Source organism: Amphiprion ocellaris, chromosome 19 (genome assembly GCF_022539595.1).
Source record: "Amphiprion ocellaris isolate individual 3 ecotype Okinawa chromosome 19, ASM2253959v1, whole genome shotgun sequence".
NCBI lineage: Eukaryota > Metazoa > Chordata > Actinopteri > Pomacentridae > Amphiprion > Amphiprion ocellaris.
Window position 1 is genome coordinate 5,487,123 of NC_072784.1, and position 24,445 is coordinate 5,511,567.

At 39.7% G+C, this 24,445-nt stretch overlaps 1 protein-coding gene across 6 annotated transcripts in view; it reads left to right on the forward strand.

The window, feature by feature from the left end:
- LOC111566393 (microtubule-associated serine/threonine-protein kinase 1-like) overlaps window positions 1-24,445 on the forward strand; it is a 61,482-nt gene that overhangs the window by 23,886 nt on the left and 13,151 nt on the right. For 5 of the 6 annotated variants that reach the window (XM_055005197.1, XM_055005196.1, XM_055005199.1 and 2 more), the window contains 11 exons: window positions 9,131-9,225; window positions 12,658-12,733; window positions 14,275-14,347; window positions 16,103-16,263; window positions 18,760-18,835; window positions 19,610-19,819; window positions 20,691-20,792; window positions 22,223-22,355; window positions 22,436-22,503; window positions 22,998-23,074; window positions 23,972-24,180. In XM_055005197.1, coding sequence (XP_054861172.1) covers window positions 9,131-9,225; window positions 12,658-12,733; window positions 14,275-14,347; window positions 16,103-16,263; window positions 18,760-18,835; window positions 19,610-19,819; window positions 20,691-20,792; window positions 22,223-22,355; window positions 22,436-22,503; window positions 22,998-23,074; window positions 23,972-24,180 — 1,280 coding nt within the window. Of the gene's footprint in view, window positions 1-8,137; window positions 8,435-9,130; window positions 9,226-12,657; window positions 12,734-14,274; window positions 14,348-16,102; window positions 16,264-18,759; window positions 18,836-19,609; window positions 19,820-20,690; window positions 20,793-22,222; window positions 22,356-22,435; window positions 22,504-22,997; window positions 23,075-23,971; window positions 24,181-24,445 lie in introns of those variants that run through there. The other variant, XM_035946685.2, reaches the window with a different exon arrangement.

Consider the following 24,445-nt stretch of genomic DNA (forward strand, 5'->3'; position numbering starts at 1 on the left):
CATGTGTACATTATGTACAGATACCAAATCGCATGATCTAAATATGTAGCAGGCGGCGGGGATCGATGGGACTCAGAAACACCCCCACAATTTAATCAACTGTTCCTTATATCATTTCCGACAGATAAGTTCTAAGCCCACAGTGGTGGATTTGTAGTAGAATCGCAATCATGTGATCGTCAGCAGGCAGCTGACGTAATGTTCGCTTGTTGTCATAGTTACAGGGACACTGTGCTGCTATCTTGCAATGATACAGAAATCTTTAATAAATATGTGCATCCAGACTATAAGCCACATCACTGCCACAATCTAATCACTTGGTCCTTGTGTCATTTCTGACCTTCCCTGAAAATTTCATCCAAATCCATTCGTCCGTTTTTGAGTAATGTTGCTTACAGACAGACAGACAGACAGACAGACGGACAAACGTATGCTAATCGTCACATAACTCTCCTGTTTCTTGGTGAGTAATAAAATAAATACAATCAGCTAAAATAATGCATACACACATCAGGAAAAGAAAAACTTGCATGAATATTTAATTTGTATAAGCACTTCTATACATATAGATTCCTCTTTCAAAGTTTGATCAAATTACGATAACATTGTGTCCTGTTGTACGATGTTTTCCCAACAGATGGCATTACTCTCATGAATGTAGCATCAACAAGTGACGTCTACAACACAACAGAAATGTCTGGAAGCCAGTGGCCACCACTTTGAGCACCTCTTGTAATTGTAGAGGCCAAAGATAACTTTTATTAATCTTGTGATGTCTGAATAAATTTGGTATTGAAATATTTATGCAAGTTTTTCTTTTCCTGATGTGTGTAAACATTATTTTGGCTGACTCTGTATAATGTATAATATTGTTGCATTGTTATTCTTCTGAGATTAGTAGCAACCCTAGTTTGGGGAGCAGGGTTTAGTGAAAGGTCAGTGGGTCAGATGTTAAATCACAGTGGGGTGTGAGTGGAATATGGATGCAATAATTAATGATAAGAAACATTTTGTGTGTGTTTCCCTCAAGTGCTGTGGTTCAGGTGCAGTTCACTGGAGGGCAGAAAGCACAAACATGAAAATATAATCACAGCAGAGTGCACTTAACAAAGCCACGTCTTCTGTTCATAAACACCCCTCTTCTGTAACTAAATAAACCATTACGCTTCACTTAACCAATTATGTGCAAACCAAAGGTCAGTGGAAGCCGAGGCACCTGGGTCGGCCTGTAGAGTCTGTCATGCTAAGTGCTGCTGCTTCCCCCAAGAGAACCTGGAGAAGCTTATAGTGTAGGTGTTACATCCCCACTTAACTCTGCTTTCAGTAAAGGGCATTGTCTTTCCTTTCCTGTTAGAGTAATGGAACTCCTGCTCTTTTTGATCCTTCTTGTCCTCCACTGTCACCGCCGTCAGGGCTGCTCTTACACGAGGAAAACACTTTTTAGAACACGGGCTTCTGGAGGGCGCTAAATTTATTCATGCTTGATAGAGTCTTTGAGGGGCTTTGAAGTCCTGTCAGGGATGTTTGGGATCCCAGAGAGCCGAGGGAATGGGGATGGAAGAAGGCAAAAGAAAGGGTCATGGTGCCTGTTTGACTTTTCTCTTGGCTGTTGTGTATCAGGCCTGGCAGTGATTTTGACATTTAACACAATGCTCGGTGCAGTGGAGTGGAGATATAATGGAGCAGAGTGAGGACAGTGTCCTGCCTCAGGCCCTACCCATGACCATTTTAGCTTCTGTCCTTGTCTTTTACTGCTGTCCGTGTGACCTCATGGACATTGCTGTTGGGTTTACTTAAAGAGATTTAGACATCGAAATTGCCATCAATACACTCTGTCTGTCTATATCCTGTGCACACCCCATTCTGTGTATTGTACTGAATTATGCCTGATGTCGTGCCTTAGTGCTTGTGCAGACACTATTCAAATAATTGCTTAAACTTTTAAACCAAAATAAATCATAAGCAGTACAGATGATCAAGAAATGGTTTAAACTACCAGCACTCCCTGCTCATCTAATCCCCTCCCCCTCAAACAGTGATTGTCCAGTTATAATTCCAAAACCATAAATACAAGAACTTAAAATGTAAACACGGGGTCAAACAGTGTGTTTATGTGCTCTAGTGTACAATGCAACACAACTGTTGCACAACCGGCTCAGAGGCTCCCTGGCACGGTAACTCAGCTTTACTTCTCTGGTCAAGGACATGTTGCTTTAGCTTCAGCCTTTTAGTAAAGTATTAAGTATGCAGCCCTCAAGCATGCATTGAAGACTCCTTTATAAGAGTTCCATTTTGAAATAAGTTTGCAGAGTCAGTCATAGTGAATCAGTTCTTAGTTTAACCCTCGTGTCGTCCTGCGGGTCAAAATTGACCCGGTTTAAAGTTTGAATATGTGGAAGAAAATATATATTTTCACTGTGAAACTTTTGATGTCCACATTTTCAACATTTTTGGGAAATCTTTGAACATTTTTTGGTGGAAAAAAAGAAATGTTAAAAATGTTTCTACAAACATTCACAAAAAATCAACCAAAATCCAGTGAATTTTGCTGGATTTTAGTTGATTTTTATGTGAATGTTCTTAAACAAAAAGTTTTACTGATATATATGTAATCACTTTAGATATTTTTAGGATTTTTTTTTGGAAGATTTTTACTCATTTTTTTGAAAAATATTTACAAGAATTTTCTTGCCAAATTTGGGTTTTTTTTTTTTTAAAAATAAAACTTTTAAGGGAAACTTTTAAGGAATTGTTGGAATTTTCTTCCTGAAGGTTTTGCAAATTTTCCGAAATTTGTGGAAATTTTTTTGCTGAATTTTTGGATTTTTTTTCAGACAAGGAAACAATATTTTTTGGTGCCCGTAAATGAGGACAACAGGAGGGTTAAGAGAGACAAAGGATCCAGCTCTAGTGTTATGGTATACTCTTTTAATAATTGCACTGTAAAACTTTTGTTTTCTCTCACGTGTATTTATGTTACGAAAACATCTCCCAGATGTTGCAATATCAGCATCACGCATTTGTGTGTATGTTGCCAGTTCACAGCACAACTAACGCATATGTTTGTTCTTTCCTTTTCAGTGCCCTTTTACATTGTGTTCTTTTGTAAGACCCTGTCATTTGGTTTGGTTGTGTGTGTGTTACATTGCCGGTTTTTGTTTATGATTTACTCCTCTTAGAGCGACTCCACCCGCAAGTACAAAGAGAACCAATTGATGTTTTTTCCAATCACATACTGTTGGTCTTTGTACTTAATAATTTTTATAATGGCTACCTCTAAAGATAGTTTGATCATTTAAAAAATATGTTCATTTATTTTAGCAACTTGAGCAAAATGTAGTTCTGTCAGTTCTGAATGAATAATACTTTAAAGCAACCTGGAAGACATGTTTTTCAAAAAAACAAACAAGTAAAGTTAGATTGGGGTGTGGGATGTTCCCTGACAGGATCGAACCATAGAATTCCATTTGTAGATGGGGGGAGTAGTATTCATATCTACACAAATACATCTGGTCTTACATGCAATATTTTACACATACACTAGCAGTCAGAAGTTTGGAGACACCTTCTCATTCAATGCTTTTTAGTTGTTTGTATTATTTTCTTCTTTGTAGGTTTAAACTGAAGATTAACACTTTTTTGTTTACAACATAATTCCACATGTATTGTTTTATAGTTTTGATGTCTTCAGTATTAATCTACAACGTATAAAATAATTAAATAAAAACCATTGAAAGAGAAGGTGTGTCCAAACTTTTGACTGATAGTGCATGTTATACATATATATGCATGCACACACACACACATATATTAAAATGATGTAAAGATATTTCCCTTTTCTGATTGCAGACGGTTTGTTTGGTATTGCAAGTTATGTCACCATCAAATCATTTGTTGCCTCTCCCCCGTCGAACAGTGAACTTGAGTGACTTCTTTAATGAGCCGTCTTTCTTTCCCTTCTATTCTTTTCCTCGGTCCCTGGTTGGCGTTATGAAGATCTCCTTGCCTTGTGCTGCGTAGCAACAAGCCATCATGTGACCACGTCTCCCCCCCTCTCCACCACGTTCCCCCAGGGTTGTTAGACGCCAGCTAAATTTCCTCTGGCTTTTGTTCCAGGAATAAATTGCTTTTCTTTTTATGTCTTTGAAAAACTTAACGAAAGTTGAAAAAAAAATTAAAAATTAAAACATAGAAAATCAAAACAGAGACTTTTATTAAGACTGTGAAATTACAACCACTTAATATTTGGTACTTTGTTTTTTTTTGTATCCCTTTCTTCCTTCCCCCTACCCTGAATTGTCCATGTAATATTTTCCAACAACAAATCAGTTGTTGGATTAAAGTCCTCATGGTATGAAGGTGAACAACTCCCCAGCTCCTCATCAGCAGTGTTTTCCTCCCTCCACTTCTCTCTTTCCTCTCTTTGAACCTTCACTTTCTCTTTCCTAACTGTCTCTGTGTTTCACTCCAATCCCTGCGCCTCCATGCCTCAGATCTGCCTCTGTTTGACTTTGTACATCACAGCTACATTTGTGGAGTCTCATATGAACGGCTGCTTTGGTTTGATCGATATTAATGGTCCCCCTGCTGTTAGGTAGAGGGAGGAGTATGAACACGCAGAGGATGAAGGCTCCTGTTTGTCTGGCTTTGTTAGAGCCATGCGTTTCCCCATCTGTGTCATCTGCTAGCAGTGAGGGATATTTCCCCACGTGCTCTGTTTATGCATCCTGTCATATCTGTGCAGTGTGCATACATGAAGCCTGTGTGTGTGTCTTTGTCTGTGTGTGTGTGTGTGTGTGTGTGTGTGTGTGTGTGTGTGTGTGTAATAGGGGAAAAAACTGGGTCATATGTACCTTCTGTGTGGGAGATGAGCACCACTGGAAACCCTTTCAACCTTTCCTCCATGTCTGACTCCTGTTTTTCTCATTTTTTCGACTGCATTTGTGCAGTCGCTCCGTTTCCCTAGGCGTTTACTTTCCTTTATTTTGCTTTAATGTCATGCTTGTCCCAGCTAACGCCCCTATCTCTCTGTACATCTTCTATCCTCGATGCATCATCCTTTCCTGCATCCCTCTCTCCAGCCGTTGGCCACTGCAACCCAGATTTACTGAGTGCTGTGGACTGCATCTCTCTCTCTCCTCCCACCCGTCTCTTGATCTTGTCTGACTGTCCAGTAGAAAACAAGCCCCAGGCTTTACTCTGAAATTTGGATTCTCCATCAGCAGTAGCACCAAAGACTCGCTGGATGGGTAGTAAATACACACCAGTAAGTGTCTACACATAACATTAAATACTGGGGAAACTCAAGGCCAAACGCTGTGTGTTTTTGTGTGTTTACAACCAGCCTCCAGTGATTTCCTACAGCACTGAGAATCCATTAACCAAGAATAGTCCCACTGCTGAGTTTGCTCTTGTATTAGTTTCTCTGTTTTTCTTTATACTCTGAAGATGTAATTATTGAAGTAATGAAAGACTGAAACTATGTTGAACTGTACACACAGATATGCAGTCACTTACTGAGATGAATGGTATCGCTGGGATCAGCTTTTGGCCGTGGTGTGAGCTACAGTGAGATTATTGCAGTTCCAGAAAGAAAATAGCTTTAATGTGATTGTCAGATATAATAAATACAGGTTTGAAAAGTGTGAACTGGCATATTAGCAGTTATCTGACTTGCGCTTCAAACCCACCCTATTGGCATATGTGATCAATATCCATAAGGCTAGTTATAGATCCAGTTGATTAGGTCATCCTGTGTGCAGTTAAAGTAATGAAAACAGACAGATGTGATAGTGCTTGCTCTGTTTTGTAAACCTATTGAATTACTTTAGATAGAGATTTGGAATCGAAATGTGTACATACTGAATGGCACAATCCGTGGTATCAGGGAATGAGCAGGAAGGCATCTGAAACATTGAGTCTGATTGGATAGTAGCCATACTCCAGCACGCAATCACCTGTCAGCTAGTCATCTAAAAGACTTCACAGTGCAGGAACAAATATACATACATTATTCAGATATGAACCGATAATATATTCTGAACAGGTATCGTTACTCACTGAAGTGGAGAAAGAACTTGTGATGTCTGAAAGTTCAATAGAATAGAACATGCACAGGAGTAGCTAGAAGAAGCACAGTCAAACACAGGCACTGGGAGGTTTCTGCTCACTAGTTTTCATCACATTAGTTATAGCATACAAATAAAAGTTGACTAAGTTATTTTTACTGAACGATCCAACACTGAAAACCAGCACTTTATACAACCTCATAGTAGATGGAAACTTTGGGGTTGAAGTTGCTCCAAAGTGCACACAAAGAGAGCTAAGAGAGCCTCCCAGGTTCCGGATCAGTATCTTTCTCATTTCTATTTCACCCAGATCTTCTCCCACTGCACACTCAGTCTCCATTTTTTTTTTTTTTTTTAAGAAAAATACTACACTGGCTAGCCTAGCATCACCGGACAAATGTGAACTAGTCTGGAATTTCTCCGTTCATTTTGGATTTCAAAGGAGCGTTATCAGTGGGTGTAGGTTAGGATGATTCCAGACACAATTTGATAGATACATATACAACCATTTGAACCAATCACAGCAATAAAACATGTAGTACAGCACTGAGTAATGGCTACATGATTATTTTGTATTCTTCTTTAAAAGAAATTAAACCGTCCAAGTCGCTCTCGGGTTATTGATTAAACCCCTACAAACTCATCTCTCTTGTATTCGGAAACCAATTCTAAAGAAGAATAATGCAGAAAGCCCCACCGTGCAAGTTGACAGGATTGGTTCTTTAGGTTTGTTACATATGAAACCCCAGAAATCTGATTAATAAAAGGAAAAAAATATTCTCAGCAATCCTGATTGTTTTTGAAAGTGTCTTAACAATGAACTGTAAGACAGACAAACCCTTCATGACATCAGATATAGATTTTTTGAACAGAGATTTTAAATCTCAGTGCCGGACTGTTAATCCAAAAAATGAGCAAAGAGATAAAGCATAGATGGGTCATGCAAACATCTCTGGGTCATGGACTGTCCTGTAAAAAAAAAAAATCCACCTGTCATACAAAGCAGCGGCCTTAATCATGTGTAGCTTTAAGCCTTATTACAGTTTAAAAGGATGAGTTATATAAAAATTCACCCCGCAGTACTTTTTACTAGTCTGTAACCATGTTTATTTTGGTTATACAGTTGGGAATCTTAACACGATGGTCTGTGTGGATTGACTTACTTTTGGCGCTAGCCTCAAGTGGACATTTGAGGAATTGCAGTTTTTGGCACATCATTTGTTTATCCCTTGAGATTAGCCTGTTCTTTGTACAGTCACTGTACTGAACTTGGGACGCTTGATAAACATTTGTGGTCAACATGGCATGAGTTAAACTGGGTCTTTAAAGAGAAAGAGGGCTTTTTTTTTTTAAATCAGAGGACATGAAACATGGGCACTCAAAAAGTATCAAAAAATACCTGTCATGATTATTTCAACTTAATAAAAGGACTCAATCAAAACATTTTTTGAATGGGCTCATTTTATTATTGTTTAGCTAATTAGAAGGTGGTTGTTATTAAATTGGGACGGTTATTTAGTTGACATATTAGTGATATCCAGTCATTTTTTCTTAATAAGTGATTGTTTCCATAATAAATAATTCTGGAATTTTTAAAGACATGATCATAATAAACATAAAAAAACAGTATTTGTTTTACTTTTAATAAAAATATATGCAAGATACATCCCATGGACTTCAAAATTATATACTGACCCATAAAATATCTGAAAATAATCTTGGTACAGATAGTTCCTTTGTGTTCCTCTCCCACAATACAGTACAGAAACTGTAAGATCTCCTAATTGACAGTTTGTCAAGGCAGCCTAATGCTGAGGAGTATTTAGAGCTGGTTGGTGTTAACGCGACCACAAGCTGTGCATGTCCATCTGCTTTCATGGGAACAGCTTGTGGATTGAAGAAAAGAGATTTGCCCAAGTGAAGCTGCAGGGTGTGGATGTTTGGAGTTAAAATTCTTCTTTCTGCCTCGCATGACCTGGATTTTTTTTTGAATCAGTAAATTAGTTTTCATTAGTATTCTCGTTGAATATGGAATTGCTCTAGAGATCAAAAGCTAATGAGTCACTGAATAAATTATTAACAACAGGATCTGATGAGGAAAGCTGTATATCATTAACATAACAATGGCACATCCATTGAAAGTGCTTCTCCTTTCTCTCTTCGAACTCTCCCTCTGTGCTGTGTGGATTTTTGTCTCAGTGAGCTTGTATCTCTACACTGCAAGGGTCTATGAAGGTGTGTGTGTGTTTGTGTGTGTGTTTGTGTGTAGAAATGGCCTGTCCCGCTCACATGTGACCCCATGTGACGGGGCTGAGGGAGAACAGAGGGGAAACCAGCCATTCTCTTCATCCGACAGCAGAGATGAGGTGATGCCGTTTGCATGTTGTTTGCTCTCTCCTCTTTGTCCCCAGTTGTATTTATTTGCATTTATTTCTGCCTCTTATATAGACTTGCACGTGTGTGAAAAGCCTTTGCAATAAATTACACCACTGCGGTGTGATTCTGAGAAAAATAAGTGGATCTCGTAAATGCAAAAAGCTTGCTCAGTTTGCTGCCTAATGGCGTGTGAGTTAGATGCCGTAATATCATGTGCAATATGAATGTGTGTGGCGTCCACAGGCAGATTTGCAGTGACTCAGTGTGGTGGTGGCGGCGTTTAAGTGGCCCAAATGTAATTAACCGAGGTCATGGAAAAGTGAGATTTTTCTGCAATATTTTCTTTCCCGTTAACTGTCATTTTTTTCACCTCTCCCTCTCTCGTCCCTCCTCCAACTTTGTCACTCTCTCACTTGTTCTAACCTCCGTCCTCTCCTCATTCCTTATCTCGGCTGAGAGGAGCCAGACAGGGATGGATGACTGAGGAAATGGAGTTCTCTTTATCACAGTTGTGCTCCCTGCAGTGAGCCATGCATCTGCACATGTCGGTCTTTTACTGCAATTACACATGCAGCTCTACATATATATTTCAGCACAGAGACTCAGATACAGTAGCGTAACACAACTCTCCCGTGACATGAACAACCCCCTAATGTTTACATGTATCCCTCTCTTTTTCTCGACAGTTGTCGTACAAGCAACAGGAAGAGTCTGATCCTGACCACCACGTCTCCCACGCTGCCTCGTCCCCACTCCCCGCTGCCTCTCCCTGGACACCTCGGTACGTACAGCGACACAGCCTCAGCTATGACATTCCACAATCCGTACTTAGCAAAGACTTGTTGTTATTGGCTTTTTGCATTTCTTTGGAAGTCTTGCAATGGTCTGTATTTTAATCCTCTGACCTCCAGGCAGTTTCTGGGTGTTTTTTTTTGTTCCTGTCACATTTTGTCTCATTTTTCACCGCAATATCCTGCACCTCAGTGGAAACAGCGCAGTCATGTCTGGAAGTAGACACAACAAAACAAATGTATTCTGTGCAGTATGACAGTGATTATGCCATAAATCATGAAAAGTATCACTTATTTAACAAAAAATGACAAAACCTGGAATGAACTTGTACAGCATTTGTCCATATCCTCACAAGTGCTGTCAATAACGGAAAAAAGTGGTGACTCTAATTACAATAGATATTTAACTATTTACACTGCCTGCAGTTCAGCCAAAAGCCTCTAAATTTTTGTCATGTTGCTGAGTGATGAAAGGCATCTTGGTTGCACCTGTTTTTGGTACATTCTTACATGCGACTTGTAGAATAGAGTAAATAAAATGTCACGATTTTAAGCTTTGCTTTGAATCTTTTTTTTTTTCCCAACGGAACTTTACATCACATGCGAATAGTTCATGGTCCATCTGAAAGTTGAATCCAAAGAGTCTGTCTGTTTTTACACTTTCTGGCTCTGATAAACAGTCTAAATTTTTTGATTTTTTAAAACATAACATGCCTTTCAGACTCACTGGCAGGTTTTGGAATTCAGAATATTAAAACAAAACTGTTGTACTGGTTTTTGAAATGTATTGGCGCGTGAACCATCTTTTTCCAAACTCCCAAAGAACAACATAGGTATATGCTTCTCCTTCATGTTTGTTGTGGAAGTTCAACGAGGTCAAGAGAGAATGAGGAGACAGACGCACTGGAGACTCAGATGATGGTTGTGATTAAGAGTTACTGATATCAGGAGAAACGACACCGACAGAGCAGCAGTACATGCGAGCAAAGCCAACATCAGTTCTGAGGATTCTCTCTGATCTTCGGGTATTTATTGTAGTTGGGAGAGGGGTCAGATTTAGATTACAGACCAATATGGAGACAACTAGTCTGCTTAGTGAGAGCAGACAACATCTAATCTTGACCAGAGCGGAGAATCCTGGCATGTCTTTTGCTTGTCGGAGGGGTATTATGACCTTAGAAAGGGGAAAGAGTCATTTTTCCTTCACAATGTTCCAGTTTGATCTTATAATCCCATTTAACTGGAATAGACTTTAATCCAGTTAGTGAAATGAATATGATAATATGTGACTTATGCTTATCTACTTTCTTGGACAGCAGGAACATTGATACCCCTCTCATGTCTGTATGTAAATATTAAGTTAGATATAAGCGTTGATTAGCTCGGCTTAGCATGGAGATTTCAAACGGCGATACAACAAGCTGCCTCTGTTCAATAGTAATAAACTCCACTTACCGGCACATCCAAAGCTCTGCGATTAAGGCGTTATATCATGTTTGTTTGAGCTGTATAAAACTCCAAATGTGACAATGACATGTTGCGGTTTTACTGGGGATTACGTGGCAGATTGTTTCGTGATCATTACCATGAGGTTTCCAGGCAACCAGCAAAAATTCCAGGAAATTACTGCCCTCAGCAAAGAAATAGTCTGTATATAACTCCCTGTGAACGGCAATATGTAATATTTGTGCTTCAGTTTTGTAGACTTGTTATTTCCCCCTGCGTTACTGTAACCTGAGCTAAATATATGTTGCATGTTGCTTCATGTACATACAGGAATAACACTAGTATCAACCCTCTCAGTGTAGTTTTAGCAATTGTTGAAGAAAAAAGCAAATTTCTAAGAATGTCAAACTATTTGTTTAGTTAAATGAATACAGAAACAGAGCTCCTGCAGACAGATCCACATCTTCAGCTGACTTAACTGGACATTTGACCTGGTTTTGGTTGTAATCACCAGCAGTGTGTGCACTACAGGGGAGCCAGGAGGAGCTTGTACCTCTTAATAAGATATGAGCTCCTCTGAAAATCGAGGGATCTCTCAAGTATCGACAGTATGCAGTTTTTTTCCATGTATGTCGATTTTTCTTTCATCATCATAGTTCGTGCATGAAATCAGGCTGGTATTTCTGTATGATTCATGTATGAATGTGATTAACCACTGATGATTTTGACACTATCATCAAAGCAGGGTGGCGCATTATCACAAACTTCACTCACTTTAATTCTGCTTTCAAAAGATACGCAAATCTTCTTGATGCCAGCTGCCATTAAAATACAGAACAAAACTAATCATCTGTGGAGCTGAACACAGAGAACAAATCCACACAGCCACATTCAGATTCTTATGGTAGAATATAAGATGATTATAAATATATAATCTATAAAAAGCCTAACGCAGTCACATTTGGTTTTGACTCACATTTGTCCACATGCTTTTAGCCATGTGTCGTTGCTGCTGTTATTATGTTGTTGTAGTAACTGCAATAGTTCTGAACCACAAAAACCCACTGGCAGTTTTGAAAGTCATGTTTTCTCTTAAAAAATCTCCAGAATTCACCAGTTACCAACAAAAAACTGTAAAAACCAAGACGTTCAAATGGTTTCTCAACTAATCATATGTGATGTGGCACCTTAATCGGACGTTCCATAAGGAAAAATAACCAAAAATGAGCATCAAATTGTGATATTTCACCAAAGAAGAAGAAATAGGTGGCTCAGCTGTAACTGAAACATGATAAACTTCAATCACTTTACCTCAAAGATCAGACAAAAACAAACTTTCTATTGATCATAAAACCAAACAAAAGAACAAACTTAACCCTCTTCAGTGCCAAAAGCAGGCAGCAGCAACTACTTTTCATCTCTTTTATTATTTGTATTCATATCAATAGGAACAATTATAAGTAATTGCTATGAAGTGCTTTATAAGTGTTGTATCTGTTCTGAAAAAGTGAAAAAAATGGTGTAGTGTGATGTCACACACTTTCAGACGCCCAAAACTGTGGAGTCTGATAAAAGAAAGAGGATTGTGTATATTCTACTAAGGACGTCTCCTAGAATTTGTTGGTTCGATTGATTTACCTGTGAAAAAGTCCCCAGTCAGATTTCTCAGTTCATTAATCAAAACACTTCTGCTCACAGCGCAGGGCAGCACAAGTATAAATCTTAGGCTACAACAGTCTGAAAATCAATGACAGGCCCTTATGGTTTGGAAAAAACCTTAATCAATTTCACACCATTTTCCACCCCAAAGCTTTACCCAATTATTATGAAAAGTCACAATGTCATATTGAACCAGAGGGTCTGTCTTAGTCTGCTTTAGTGCTGCACCTCACAAAGTTATGTGAGCCTTTATTTCTATGTTCTAACACTTCTCCAACTCCTGTGTCTGATCCTTTTTACCTCTCTTGTTTCACCAGGAAGCAGCCCTCTGGACAGCCCACGAAACTTCTCTCCCAGCAACCCGGCACACTTCTCCTTCGCCTCCTCCAGAAGGTCTCTGCTTTAAACCTATATTATACTGTTTACTCAGTGTTGTATTGGTGCCAGAGATGTGAGGGGGGAGGGGACAGAAGTGAGACACACAGGAGTCACATCGGAGTGAGACAAAAGGGAGGACAAGTGAGCATCAGAGAAGAAGAGGTGTGGATCCGTTGTGTTGAAAGGTCTCACACATCCTGGGGAGCATCGCAACAACAGCCTGGCAGCAAGCTGACTCATGTATGACTGGACCAGGCCATTACATTCACAGCACCTCGGTGTTTATTCACACTGCTGTAGCAAGGAAGCAGGAGGGATGTGTGTGTACACTGGTGTGCATCTGTTTCTACTTGAAGCTTCTAAAGTAGAAAGTTGGGTTACAAATAGTTGTTGCTGCGTTCACTATACACCGACGAGCCACAACATTATGACCACTGACAGGTGAAGGGAATAACACCAATCGTCTTGTTAGAATGCAACGTTCTGCTGGGAAACCTTGAGTCCTGACATTCATGTGGATGTTTGATATGTACCACCCACCTAAACACTGCAGGTCAAGCAACTTGGGCTGGACCAGAATATCCGAATATTCTGTCGTTGTGGTGGTATCCGAAGATTAATTTTGAGATCCGAATACTGGCATTCCACCTAATAAGTGGCATATCCTATTCAACACAGGTGCAGCAAAGTGATGCTCACACCGTTAGTGAAATAGAAATGATCTGACTGCAGGGAATGTGTCTCAAGTGACTAGACATTACTTCCAGTGAGTGAAAATCTTAATGCTACAGGACGCAATAGTATAATAGACAATAATGTACCTCCAGCTCCTTAACAGCACTTTGAAGAAGTCTCATTACCTGTTTCAACTTCACACTCTTTACAAGTGTTTTACAAGTAAAGCACACAAATATAGAAAATAATGGTTTTGGTGAAGGAAACATCATACTTCTTCACATTGGAGGATTAATTCGTGCACATTGGAGCACCTTTTGTCCATTATTGCTAACGATGATTGAATGTGTTTTTCACTTTAGGAATTCTTAGTTCAGTGGTGAGGCTACAAGATGTGTGTATTAACAAGAGGAAGACTTCATTCTTGTGTGTTCTAAAGGCAGAAATGCACGTGCAGAAGGCCAATTAAACTGTTATTTAGCTCTGTTTCTCTTCAGTCAGTGTTGTGAGCAGAAGCTCTGGCAGCCTGATGCTCCTGTAAATCCTCTGTCCTCATTTATCAAATCCGTCTGCCTGCCTGTCACTGTGCGACTGAGGCATACAGAAACACACTGAATGAGTCCTCTGTGTTCCCTTCACTAAGGAAGGCTCCAGGGAGACCTGGATGTATTATAAGTCATTGGTTTGCTGAGTGAGTTGTTTTTTTTCTGTGCAGCTGAAACTGAAATATGTCCCTGTAGTATGTGAAATAGGGTCAGGGCTTTGTGTTACTGCCCCATGCAACAAAAGAACATTCAAAGCAGCTTATATGTGTTGGTTTTATGGCTAAATTTATGCACCACACTGAGCTTTAAATAATGTGATATTTGTGTTCTCTGCAGGGCGGATGGACGACGATGGTCTTTAGCATCTTTGCCCTCCTCTGGATATGGCACCAACACTCCCAGCTCAACGGTAAATACCTTCACTTCTTTTCCATTCTAATCCATTATGCATAACTCAGAGCTTTCCAACCAGGACTGCGAACACCCGAGGGAGTACTTTTGTCATTCGATGTATGTGGAAAGTTTGATTGAAATAATACCCCGAGTTTATTTAGTACACATAGCTAAAAGTAATGCAGTCGAATACAACAATTTCATTCCACCTCAATTCACCAAAACAAGTAAAGGCTTATGAGTTGGAAAACCACAATTTTTCTTTTGGTCCAGTGACAATGCTCAATGCTTGTTCAAATATTGGCCACAAATGCAAAAACATGATTTCAAAATCAGTTTTCTCATAAAGTAGACTGGCACCATACTCTATATTTTGAAAGCTCCTATTGACCCCAACCACACTCTAGACTGTGTTATGTTTGAGTTTTTGTGTGTTTTATACCCAAAATCTGATTGCTTGTGTGTATAAATTATATTGTAAAGCTAAAAATAGCTACAAGTCTGGCTTAAATAGTCTGATAAATGTCAATAAGAAATTGTTAGTGACTGGATAGACAGTGGATAACCAGCGGAGACAGATAAAAGTAGCAAAACAGTCAGTCAACATGTTATGGATAAATGGTTGAATCCTCAGTCCTCCAAGCAACAGAACAAATGCAAACTGGACCAAAGCGAATTAAACACTGAGAGGTCAATGGTATTGTATTGTAATTTCATACAGTGTTTCAAAACAACCCCTTCATAAGAACATATTTGGGGTGATTTTGATGCTTGGATCTTGAATTCATTCACAGCGACAGGGAGCTAAAAATGTGAACATGAATAGCTGTATTTGCAACAGATGCTTTTTAATCTCTAGATCCCTCTTTTACATCCAGATTTCATTTTACTGCAGCATCAATGTTCAGCATTCTTTAAAGTATAAAGCAGCCTTGATTTTCTGTGCCAAAATGTCTCGCTAAAAACACACACAGGAGGTACGTTTAAAACTTGATCCATTTCCAGCCCATCACTTCTCTTTCTTCTTCCCCTCCCTGCTCTTTTGGTGTGTGACTTGTTGCGTAACCGTGACGTCAGAGGCCCGGTTCCTCGCTTCCATCTGGCTGTGGATGCAGGGTTAGATGGATGGGGGGAGGAGAACAGGAGGGGAAAAAGATGAGAGCCAGGCTGGTGGGATGAGAGGGTCACGAAAAAACGTGGCGCACAGAGAGGAGAAGTTGGCGTGTGATACATCAGAGCTCCACAGTAATTTAGCCAAATTTAGTCAGATGCTATGAACTGGGCATCTGACTAGTAACTAGTCCCCCCTAGTAACTGGGGGGTTAAGGTTTAATCTTATTGCTCCGATGAAGGCAAATGAAGTAGAAAGACGAATGTAATGTGACAGACAGATTTACAGGTGTGGCCTTGAGGCTTATTGGACAGCTTTACTAATGTTTAATTTGTAGGTTTGTCCTCATGGAGTCTGGGTCCATGTGGACTGATGGCTGTAACTGCACAAGACTCTGAAATAATTCAACTTCCAGAGCACGATGTGTTTCACTTATTATGCTTCTGTTGCTGCACGTCGTCTGCTGAAGTTTTGTTCCCATTAATTTTCTGGCACTTTTCCTCTTTGATCCTTCCAACTCTAACTGTGCACACAAATATTCTTGTTTCCTTTCCTCATCTGCCAACTCTGGGCCCGGCTCCACCCTCCACTCCCCCATCCTCCTAATTCTCTCCCCGTCCTCGTCTGCTTCCTCTTCCTCCTCCACCCTCTGCTCTCCAGTCCTCCAGCTCCTCTCAGGAGCGTCTGCACCAGCTGCCCTTCCAGCCCACCATGGATGAGCTCCACTTCTTATCCAAGCACTTTGGCAGCACCGAGAGCATCACGGATGAAGACGGGGGACGCTGTTCTCCCCACATGCGTCCACGATCCCGCAGTCTCAGGTCAGCAGCAGCAGCAGCAGAAGCAGCAGCAGCACCCATGAGATTAAACAGCGGCTTCTGCAGCCCAAAAGCACGATCCTCTTTTTAAAAGGACTCTGTCAAAGCAGATTTACAGGGTCGCCCCTGGGTGATCTTAGTAATGGTTTTATATAACCTCTTCTTCTATTTCCCGGTTTGTACGATGGGCTGAGTTCCCTTTTACAGAAGAAATAACACATTCTTCTTACAAATAAAAAGCTTATAACACATCTCTTAAAACTTGTAACTATTTGTAATGTAGTTTTTCTGATTTTTTTTTTTAAATAGAATCTTAGAATATTAACATCCACAGGCTTATGGTCATATCAGACCAAGAGGGCTGCATTGAGCTGAAATAATTACAATAGATTTATATTTCATAACATGTTCAGTGCTTAATAATTACAAATAATTGACTTAATTTTTTTTTACTTTAAAATGTTTCTTCATGTCACTTTATTAAGGATCATTTCTTTTATGAAGCAATACAGCACCATTTCCTAAAAAGCTGTGACATTGTGTAAAATGTAAATAGCAACATTATAATTTAAAAATCATTGAAACCCAATATTTCATTGAAAATAGTACAAAGGCACCATATCAGATGTTGAAACTGAGAAATCTAGATTTTTTTAAACAAGTACATTTTCTAATTTTAATGCCATCAACACCTTTAAAAAAAGCTAGGACAGGTGTATACTAAGCACTGTTTTGCATCCAGGTGGCAACAAGTGCCACAAACTGCAGTTCCTCAAATGTCCACTCGAGGTTGGCTCCTAAAGTGATTCACTACCCATAGATTCTCATGTTAAAATGTACAACTTTACAGCAGAAATAAACATGTTTATAGTCAGGAATAAAAAACGATTTTGGTCTTAATAGCACACAACTATAAAGAGGTGAATTTATATCACCATTTAAATCAATTGTCTGCATTAAGGCTTAAAGTTATGCATACTTAAGAAAGAGGCCAATTTCAGTGACAGGTGGATGCTGTCGCCTCAGCTCCACTCACACTCCCCATCTTCGGTTGTTTTTGTATTAACTGGGAGTTATGAGGAGCCAGGCACTGCTGGAGCTCCAGCTCTGCTCTTCAGGAAACCTAATGGTGACAATCACAGATCATTCACCTGTCCTTATAAACGGTTGTATCAGCTCTTCCTTGAACAAAACCCTTCAAGCATTGCAAAAGTGTGAACAGTAAAAATGTTTTCCCACTCTTAGTTGGTATAGGATTAAATCAGCTCAACCATTCAGGGTCTCCTTTGTTGTATTTTTCTTTTCATAATGCAGAATATGTCATCAGTGGGTGACTGCAGGCAGGCTAGTTTAGCACCTGGACTCTTTCACGATGTGCAGAATGTGTTTTTGCATCGTCTTTCTGAAATAAGCAAGACCTTCGCTGATAAAGACATTGACTGGATGGCAGCATGTGTTACTCCCAAGCTTGTATGTATCATCCAGCATTAATGGGTGCTTCACAGATGTGCACGTTGCCATGTGCACTAATGCATCCCCGTATCAGCACAGATGCTGGCTTTTCAACTGTGCGCTGATAACAAAGTTGAGCTGTTTCTTCTCGTCTTTAGCCCAGAGGGAAAGGGCGTCCACCATTTGCAAAAAGACTTTCATGTTGTGATTGATCAGACCACAGGACAGTTTTCCTCTAAACCTCAGTCCACCTTAAAAGAGCTCAGGCCCAGAGAAGGCGACGCGTTTGAGGTGCTTGTTTATGCATGTTGTTTTGTTTGTGTGGTAGAATCTTAACTTACATTTGTGGATGCAGTGAGGAACTTTGATGGTTTTTAGAAGTTTTCTTGAGACATTGCAGAGATTTTTACGACAAAAATCTTGCTTTCTGCAGACCCCAACATCACAGCCAGTCAATATTGGTTTTGGTCCTTGCACCTTGATTTCCCTAAATTTTCTGAATCTTTTGTGATATTGTGCATTATAGATAAAGAAATCTCCAAATTTAATACAACTTTACATTGAACAGCACGTTAAATTGTTTAACTAGTTGCCCAGAGTGATGTAACCCTCTCTATGTTCAGTGCTAAAAGACTTTTTACGACCCTCTTTTTATTAGTTAAACTCCTTGTGAAATGTTCCACCAGCTGTTTTTAGTATTACACAACTTTCACAGGTTTTTTTTTATGCCCCTGTCCTAACTTTAATGAGATGGGTTTCTAGCATTCAATTTATATGTTGTTTTAAAAAACAATAGCATTTCTCAGTGTCAACATTTGATATGTTTTCTTTGTACTATTTTCAATTATAAGCTTGAAATGTTCTGTTTTCATTGCATTTTACCCATTTTTTTAGCAAATGAAGATGAAATATTTTCTGATTTTTATGATTTAAGAACAAATTTGATCTTGAGCACAGTTTAGACATGTCCCTTATTACAGTGGACACAGTGCATAACTGCTTTCTTGGCCAGAAAAGTCACATCTTTTACCCTCTTTCTCCCTGCAGCCCAGGACGCTCCTCCTCCTGCTACGACAATGAGATAGTCATGATGAACCATGTCTACAAAGAACGCTTTCCAAAGGTAACACACACACACACACACACGCACTTACACACATACTAATACACATCCAAAGCTGCTCCATGATGAGCATCATCTTCTATAAGAATACATTCAACTGTAAGCCTATGCTTAAGCCTACAGAGCATTTTCAATTTTTCAATAACTATAACTAATCCCGTCAATCCAGAGATCAAAAATTACAGAAATAAGGAGATATAATTTATGATTAAGCACATTCAGAGATTTCTGCGTACAAATTTCTAATATCATACATCCAAAAAAAAGGAGCCACGGGGGCTGCTAAACCATAGCAAACAAGATTATGTGATGCTGCCAAGCCCTGTTCACGCGGTCAGAGAGAAAATGAAGTTTATTCACTGCACTTATGACTACTGCCACAGCTATGAACAGTTAAATAAAGACTAATTTTTCCTCTCTGTCACTCTCTTTGCGGGCTGCTTTAAAAGGAAATGGGCTGAAAGCTTCAACAGTGATAAAAATCAAGCTATAGGAAGTTGGGCATTATAGTTTGGAGGTTATCTGAGGTAAAAGCCCTTTGGACTTGTTCCTACACGAGTCCACTGGGAATAAAAGACATTGTGTTTTAGCCGGTGTAAAGCAGCAGAGCCACACTGTCTGAATCACAAATGAAACAGCTTACTGAGCTCTCTGTCACATAGCTCTGGCTCTTCTAAAGAAACCAAATCCTTTTCTAAACCTAATCTCTGTCATTTCTTCTTCTGCTCTCCCCCATTTTTCCTCTGATGTCGCCCACCCTTTGTCCTGCACAAGGCCACAGCGCAGATGGAAGGGAGGCTGGCCGAGTTCATGCAGGCGTTTTCACCTGAAAATGTTCTACCGCTGGCCGACGGAGTGCTCAGTTTCATCCACCACCAGATCGCTGAGCTGTCCAGAGACTGCCTGACCAAAGCCCGCGAGGGCCTCATCACCTCCGTCTACTTCTTCGAGCTGCAGGAAAATCTGGAGAAGCTGCTTCATGATGTGAGTTCAAATGACGAATAATGGCAACAATTCATGTAAGAACAACAAAGACTTTTGACTGGCCCAAGTATCAAGTGTCAAGTACGGAAAACTGACATTGTACGATCATGATCAGGTCAGCTTTGTACTTTTGTTTTCTTATGTTTGATCAGATTCTGACTAGAATAAACAATTCATGGTGGATCACATTAAGCAGCTTAAAAAGCATCTAAAAAAGTTTGTATAACTGTTTGTGATGATGAAATATTTCAAGCTTTTTGTTACAGTTTTGAGGTGAATATATTTAGTATTACATTTTTGATTTAGTTGCATTAAAAACCTGATTTGCTTTGCTTTAACAAAATGGGGATAAAACCCAGGTAATACAGCTGAACTACATAAAATTTAATTTGTGGTGAACATTTATCAGGCAACCTATAATATAATAATATCCACAATGACGTGGTGCTGTGGAGGATTACTGATGGATAGATTCAGTTCAAGCGTTTTTTAATTTAATTCAAACACATGATGCCTTTGTAGAGAGTCAGATTGAAATAGCTGTGGCAAATGGAGGCTAATTGTGCTTGTGATTCACCAGAGCTGATAACAGTTATCAGGGAATTTCATCACCATCTCCATTTTGACGGTTTGATTAGATTACTGTTGGCTGCCTGGGGCGGGGTTGATTCTATCTGTTGTTTTTGGGGGATCAGATTTTCTCATGTCTCACAGCTGTTTGAACGCTTGTTGCTTTGTCACTCTGTCTTCCTGCCTTTCTTTATGACTGACAGATTTTCTCTGCCTGCGCTAGTATATTAGTATTAATCACAGCTTTCATAAACTTTGAAAATGTTAACATATATATCTTCTCTGTTTGTCTGTCTGTCAGGCCTTTGAGCGTTCAGAGAGCACTGAGGTAGCCTTCGTCACAGAGTTGGTGAAAAAGCTTCTCATCATCATCTCCAGACCTGCAAGGCTTTTGGAGTGTTTGGTAAGATCGTACTTCTCAGTATTTACCCGTTGACACAGTTGTGCTGCAATGATCACAATCCTCCTCCAGCCCCACTATTCATTACACAACATTTCTCAGCTCCTGTGACTTAAGGCAAATTGATTTCCTTTAAATAAACATGAGCTCAGATTCTCATTTGTTAGCCCATTATAAGCATTTAAGCAGGCTGATGTGTTACACAGCAGGGGGAGAAAATCAAAACAAGCAAACACGCTAGTATAAGAGTCGGTCCAGTCTGTCTGAATGAGGTGAAGACATTTGCATTTAGATTAGAATTTACCCAGCCACAGTATGACTTACACCAGGCCATGGCCTCCCGCTGCTCAGCTGCCTTCCAGTCTGAGGATGAGTGTGTTTGTCCACAAAGCCCAGTGTGACTGTGTTTCATAACAGGGTGTCAGTTGTGCACCCTGCATGAGTCATGACACGCTGCCGTGGTTTTTCATTATGAGTGACAGCCGAAACATGGAGAACTGATTCATCTGTCTAAATTTAATCTGCATACGGCTGCATTTGAATGACAATGTGCAACATTCACTGCATGTTTTTGGCAGTGTTGGTAGCAGCAGCCAGGAATTGCACCAGTGGTACAATTAGTGTGGATCATATAAAATTACGTTATTCCTGGATGTATGATATTGGATTTTTAGTGATATCTGATATGTCATTTTCAATCTCTTTTGGCTGACTGCTGATGCTGATACATGCATATATATTTTACTCCTAACAGCAGAGAACATCAGGTCTCTCCTGCAGTGGAATTAAAATGTTATTATGCTTTCTCCTGGTGTGCTGGCCCACTGGCAGATACACAAATAAATACAATGTGTTATAGCTGATGGCTTTTATGGACCCAAATGCAAAACACAAAGTAAGCTGCCAAGCTTAAAAGGCTCTATTGTAAAGCAGTTTTTGTGATGATGAGGGAAATCAGGGCAGGGAATCTGGAGATGAGGAAGCTGTTGCTGGTGAATGGCTGGTGTGGGAATCCTGAAGTGTGTGCCGCCTGATGGCAGGTGAACGTGGCGACGAACAAAAAGAGTTGCAGGGGTGGAGACTGACAGTGGGAGGACAACTGGAACCTGGGGCAAAAAGTAGCTAAACTTAGACTGGGAGCAAACACAAGGAGGCACCAAGGGATGGAGTGACGAGGTTTTAGCGCCTAAATGGGACTTTATTGTCCCTATAAAGAAGTATTTATGGAACATTTTCAAACAAAACTGTCTTTATCAGTCTGTCAGTGCTTATTTTTGGCCAAAGCTGCTATTTGATTTTAAAGCCGTTATCAGCTAATACCAGAGATGATGCTTTTATCGTTGTGTATCACTAGTTATAAAAAAATTGTGTGTGTGTGTGTGTGTCAACCCTTTTACACCAATGACTTAATGTCCTAATGCTCTGTTCTCCAGGAGTTTAACCCTGAGGAGTTTTACCATCTGCTGGAGGCAGCCGAGGACCACGCCAAGGAGGGTCATCTGATGAAAACAGACATTCCTCGTTACATCATCAGCCAACTGGGGCTGACCAGAGACCCGATCGAAGGTGAGGGACAGGGACAGAAGCTCTTATTGTAAAATAAAATTACAGTCAGCTGATTTAACCGGGCGAATGTTTGTCCCCAGACATGGTCAACCTTGACAGTTACGACAGCGAGGGACCAGTAACGCCTGAAACAGATGACTCAACAGAGGTGAGATCCCAAACATTACCTCACTGGGGTCGTTTTTCTCCAGTGCTCAGGGCTTTTCTTGCTCTTTCAGACAGTATAAATTCTGGCCTGCCAAGGTGGTTGTTGCTCTCAGTGAAAATGTCTGCTTCATCTGCTAATGACTTGGCATACGTGCTTTTATCCATCTAATTTATGCTGAGCCTCTGAAAACAGGATATCCCTCCACTTGAAGCTCAGGGCCGTCCCTTCAGCATTAGGCACAACTCCAAATGTCAAAATTAAGCTAAGTAGACAAAAGAGAAAATCAGGGAAGAGAAAGGAAAGTAGAGACTTAAATTGAAGCAGCTTTTTGGAAATCTGTACAGACGATTTGAATATGAATCACCAAAGAGAAAGTTGAGAGGTGATGCAGATGATTTTAATATTTAATATTTGAAGCAGACATAGGTTTACTGGTGACAGAGTCTTCACACTGGATCATATTTAATTACTGCAGTGTGATCTTTGATCCACAGGGTAAGATGAGAGCCATGAAACCACCAGGAGAAGCAGATTTCCAGACCATAAAGCTCATCAGTAATGGAGCATATGGGTGAGTCAGGAATGTGTTTACATGCGAATGATTTCTTTTTACATTTGTTGCTCTGTCATGGATACAAATGGGTCAATATATAATTGTGGGACTTTTTGTAACATAGTTGTCAGGTGTCATAGTTGACATTTTTGCTGTTTTCAGGCCTAAAATCAACACCTATAACCAAACACCACATGGCATTTTCACAGAAAGATTCTTCTAAATATTATATATACAACTGAGTAAAATTGAAAGTGAAAGTTATTTCTAAAGATATTGTAGTAAACCTGTTGACATGCCATAAATCCACTCTTGACTCACACACTACTTTATATTAAATAACTCAGAAAGCCTTGGAGTCTGGTCAGTCTTTTCTTCAGGAGGAAATGACATCATGTGGAGCAGGTCATGTGATCTGGAATTAACACACTTCCTTGAGAGGTGTTTTTGTAATGGGGAACTTAGTTGAAAGTGATTTCTCGGACACAGATACGATCTGTTATTTTCCATATAAAATTTGATACATTGCTAAAATAAAATATCTGTCATGATTATCTCAACTTAATCAAAAGAACACAATCAAAACAATTTTTGAATAAGCTCATTTTATTATTATTGAGCTAATTAGAAGGTGGTTGTTATTAAATTGGGACGGTTTTTTAGGTGACATTTTAGTGATATCCAGTCATTTTTTATTAATAAGTGACTGTTTCCATAATAAATAATTCTGGAATTTGTAAAGACATGATCATAATGAACATAAAAAGCATGATATTTTTTTTGTTTGTTTTAATAGAAATGTATGCAATATTTACCCCATGGACTTACATATTGACCCAAATGTTTTCTGCAAGCAACAAAGAGTAACCAATAAGGCGAAAATAATACATGTGTATGTGTCTCTGTGTGAACCAGTGCTGTGTACTTGGTGCGTCATCTGGAGACGCGCCAGCGGTTTGCCATGAAGAAGATCAACAAGCAAAACTTGATCCTGAGGAATCAAATCCAGCAGGCCTTTGTGGAAAGAGACATCCTGACCTTCGCAGAGAATCCCTTCGTCGTCTCCATGTTCTGCTCATTCGAAACCCGTCGGCACCTCTGCATGGTCATGGAGTACGTAGAAGGTGAGGATGTAGGGATGGAGATGTGTAGGTGCACACACTGGAACAGCCTGCTGGTGGGAATGTATATATTCTTTAGCTAAATATCCTGTCTAGAACTGCGCTTTGACTCATTCTATATGAACAGTTTTAAATTTTGTACATTTGACTGACAAATTAAGAAATAAATAGCACAGCAGTAAACCAAATTTAAGCTACATGCTCGTTTTAAAGTTGCACATTCAAGAAAAACAACAACAAAATGTGAGAATTTTAAAAAACACAGTCC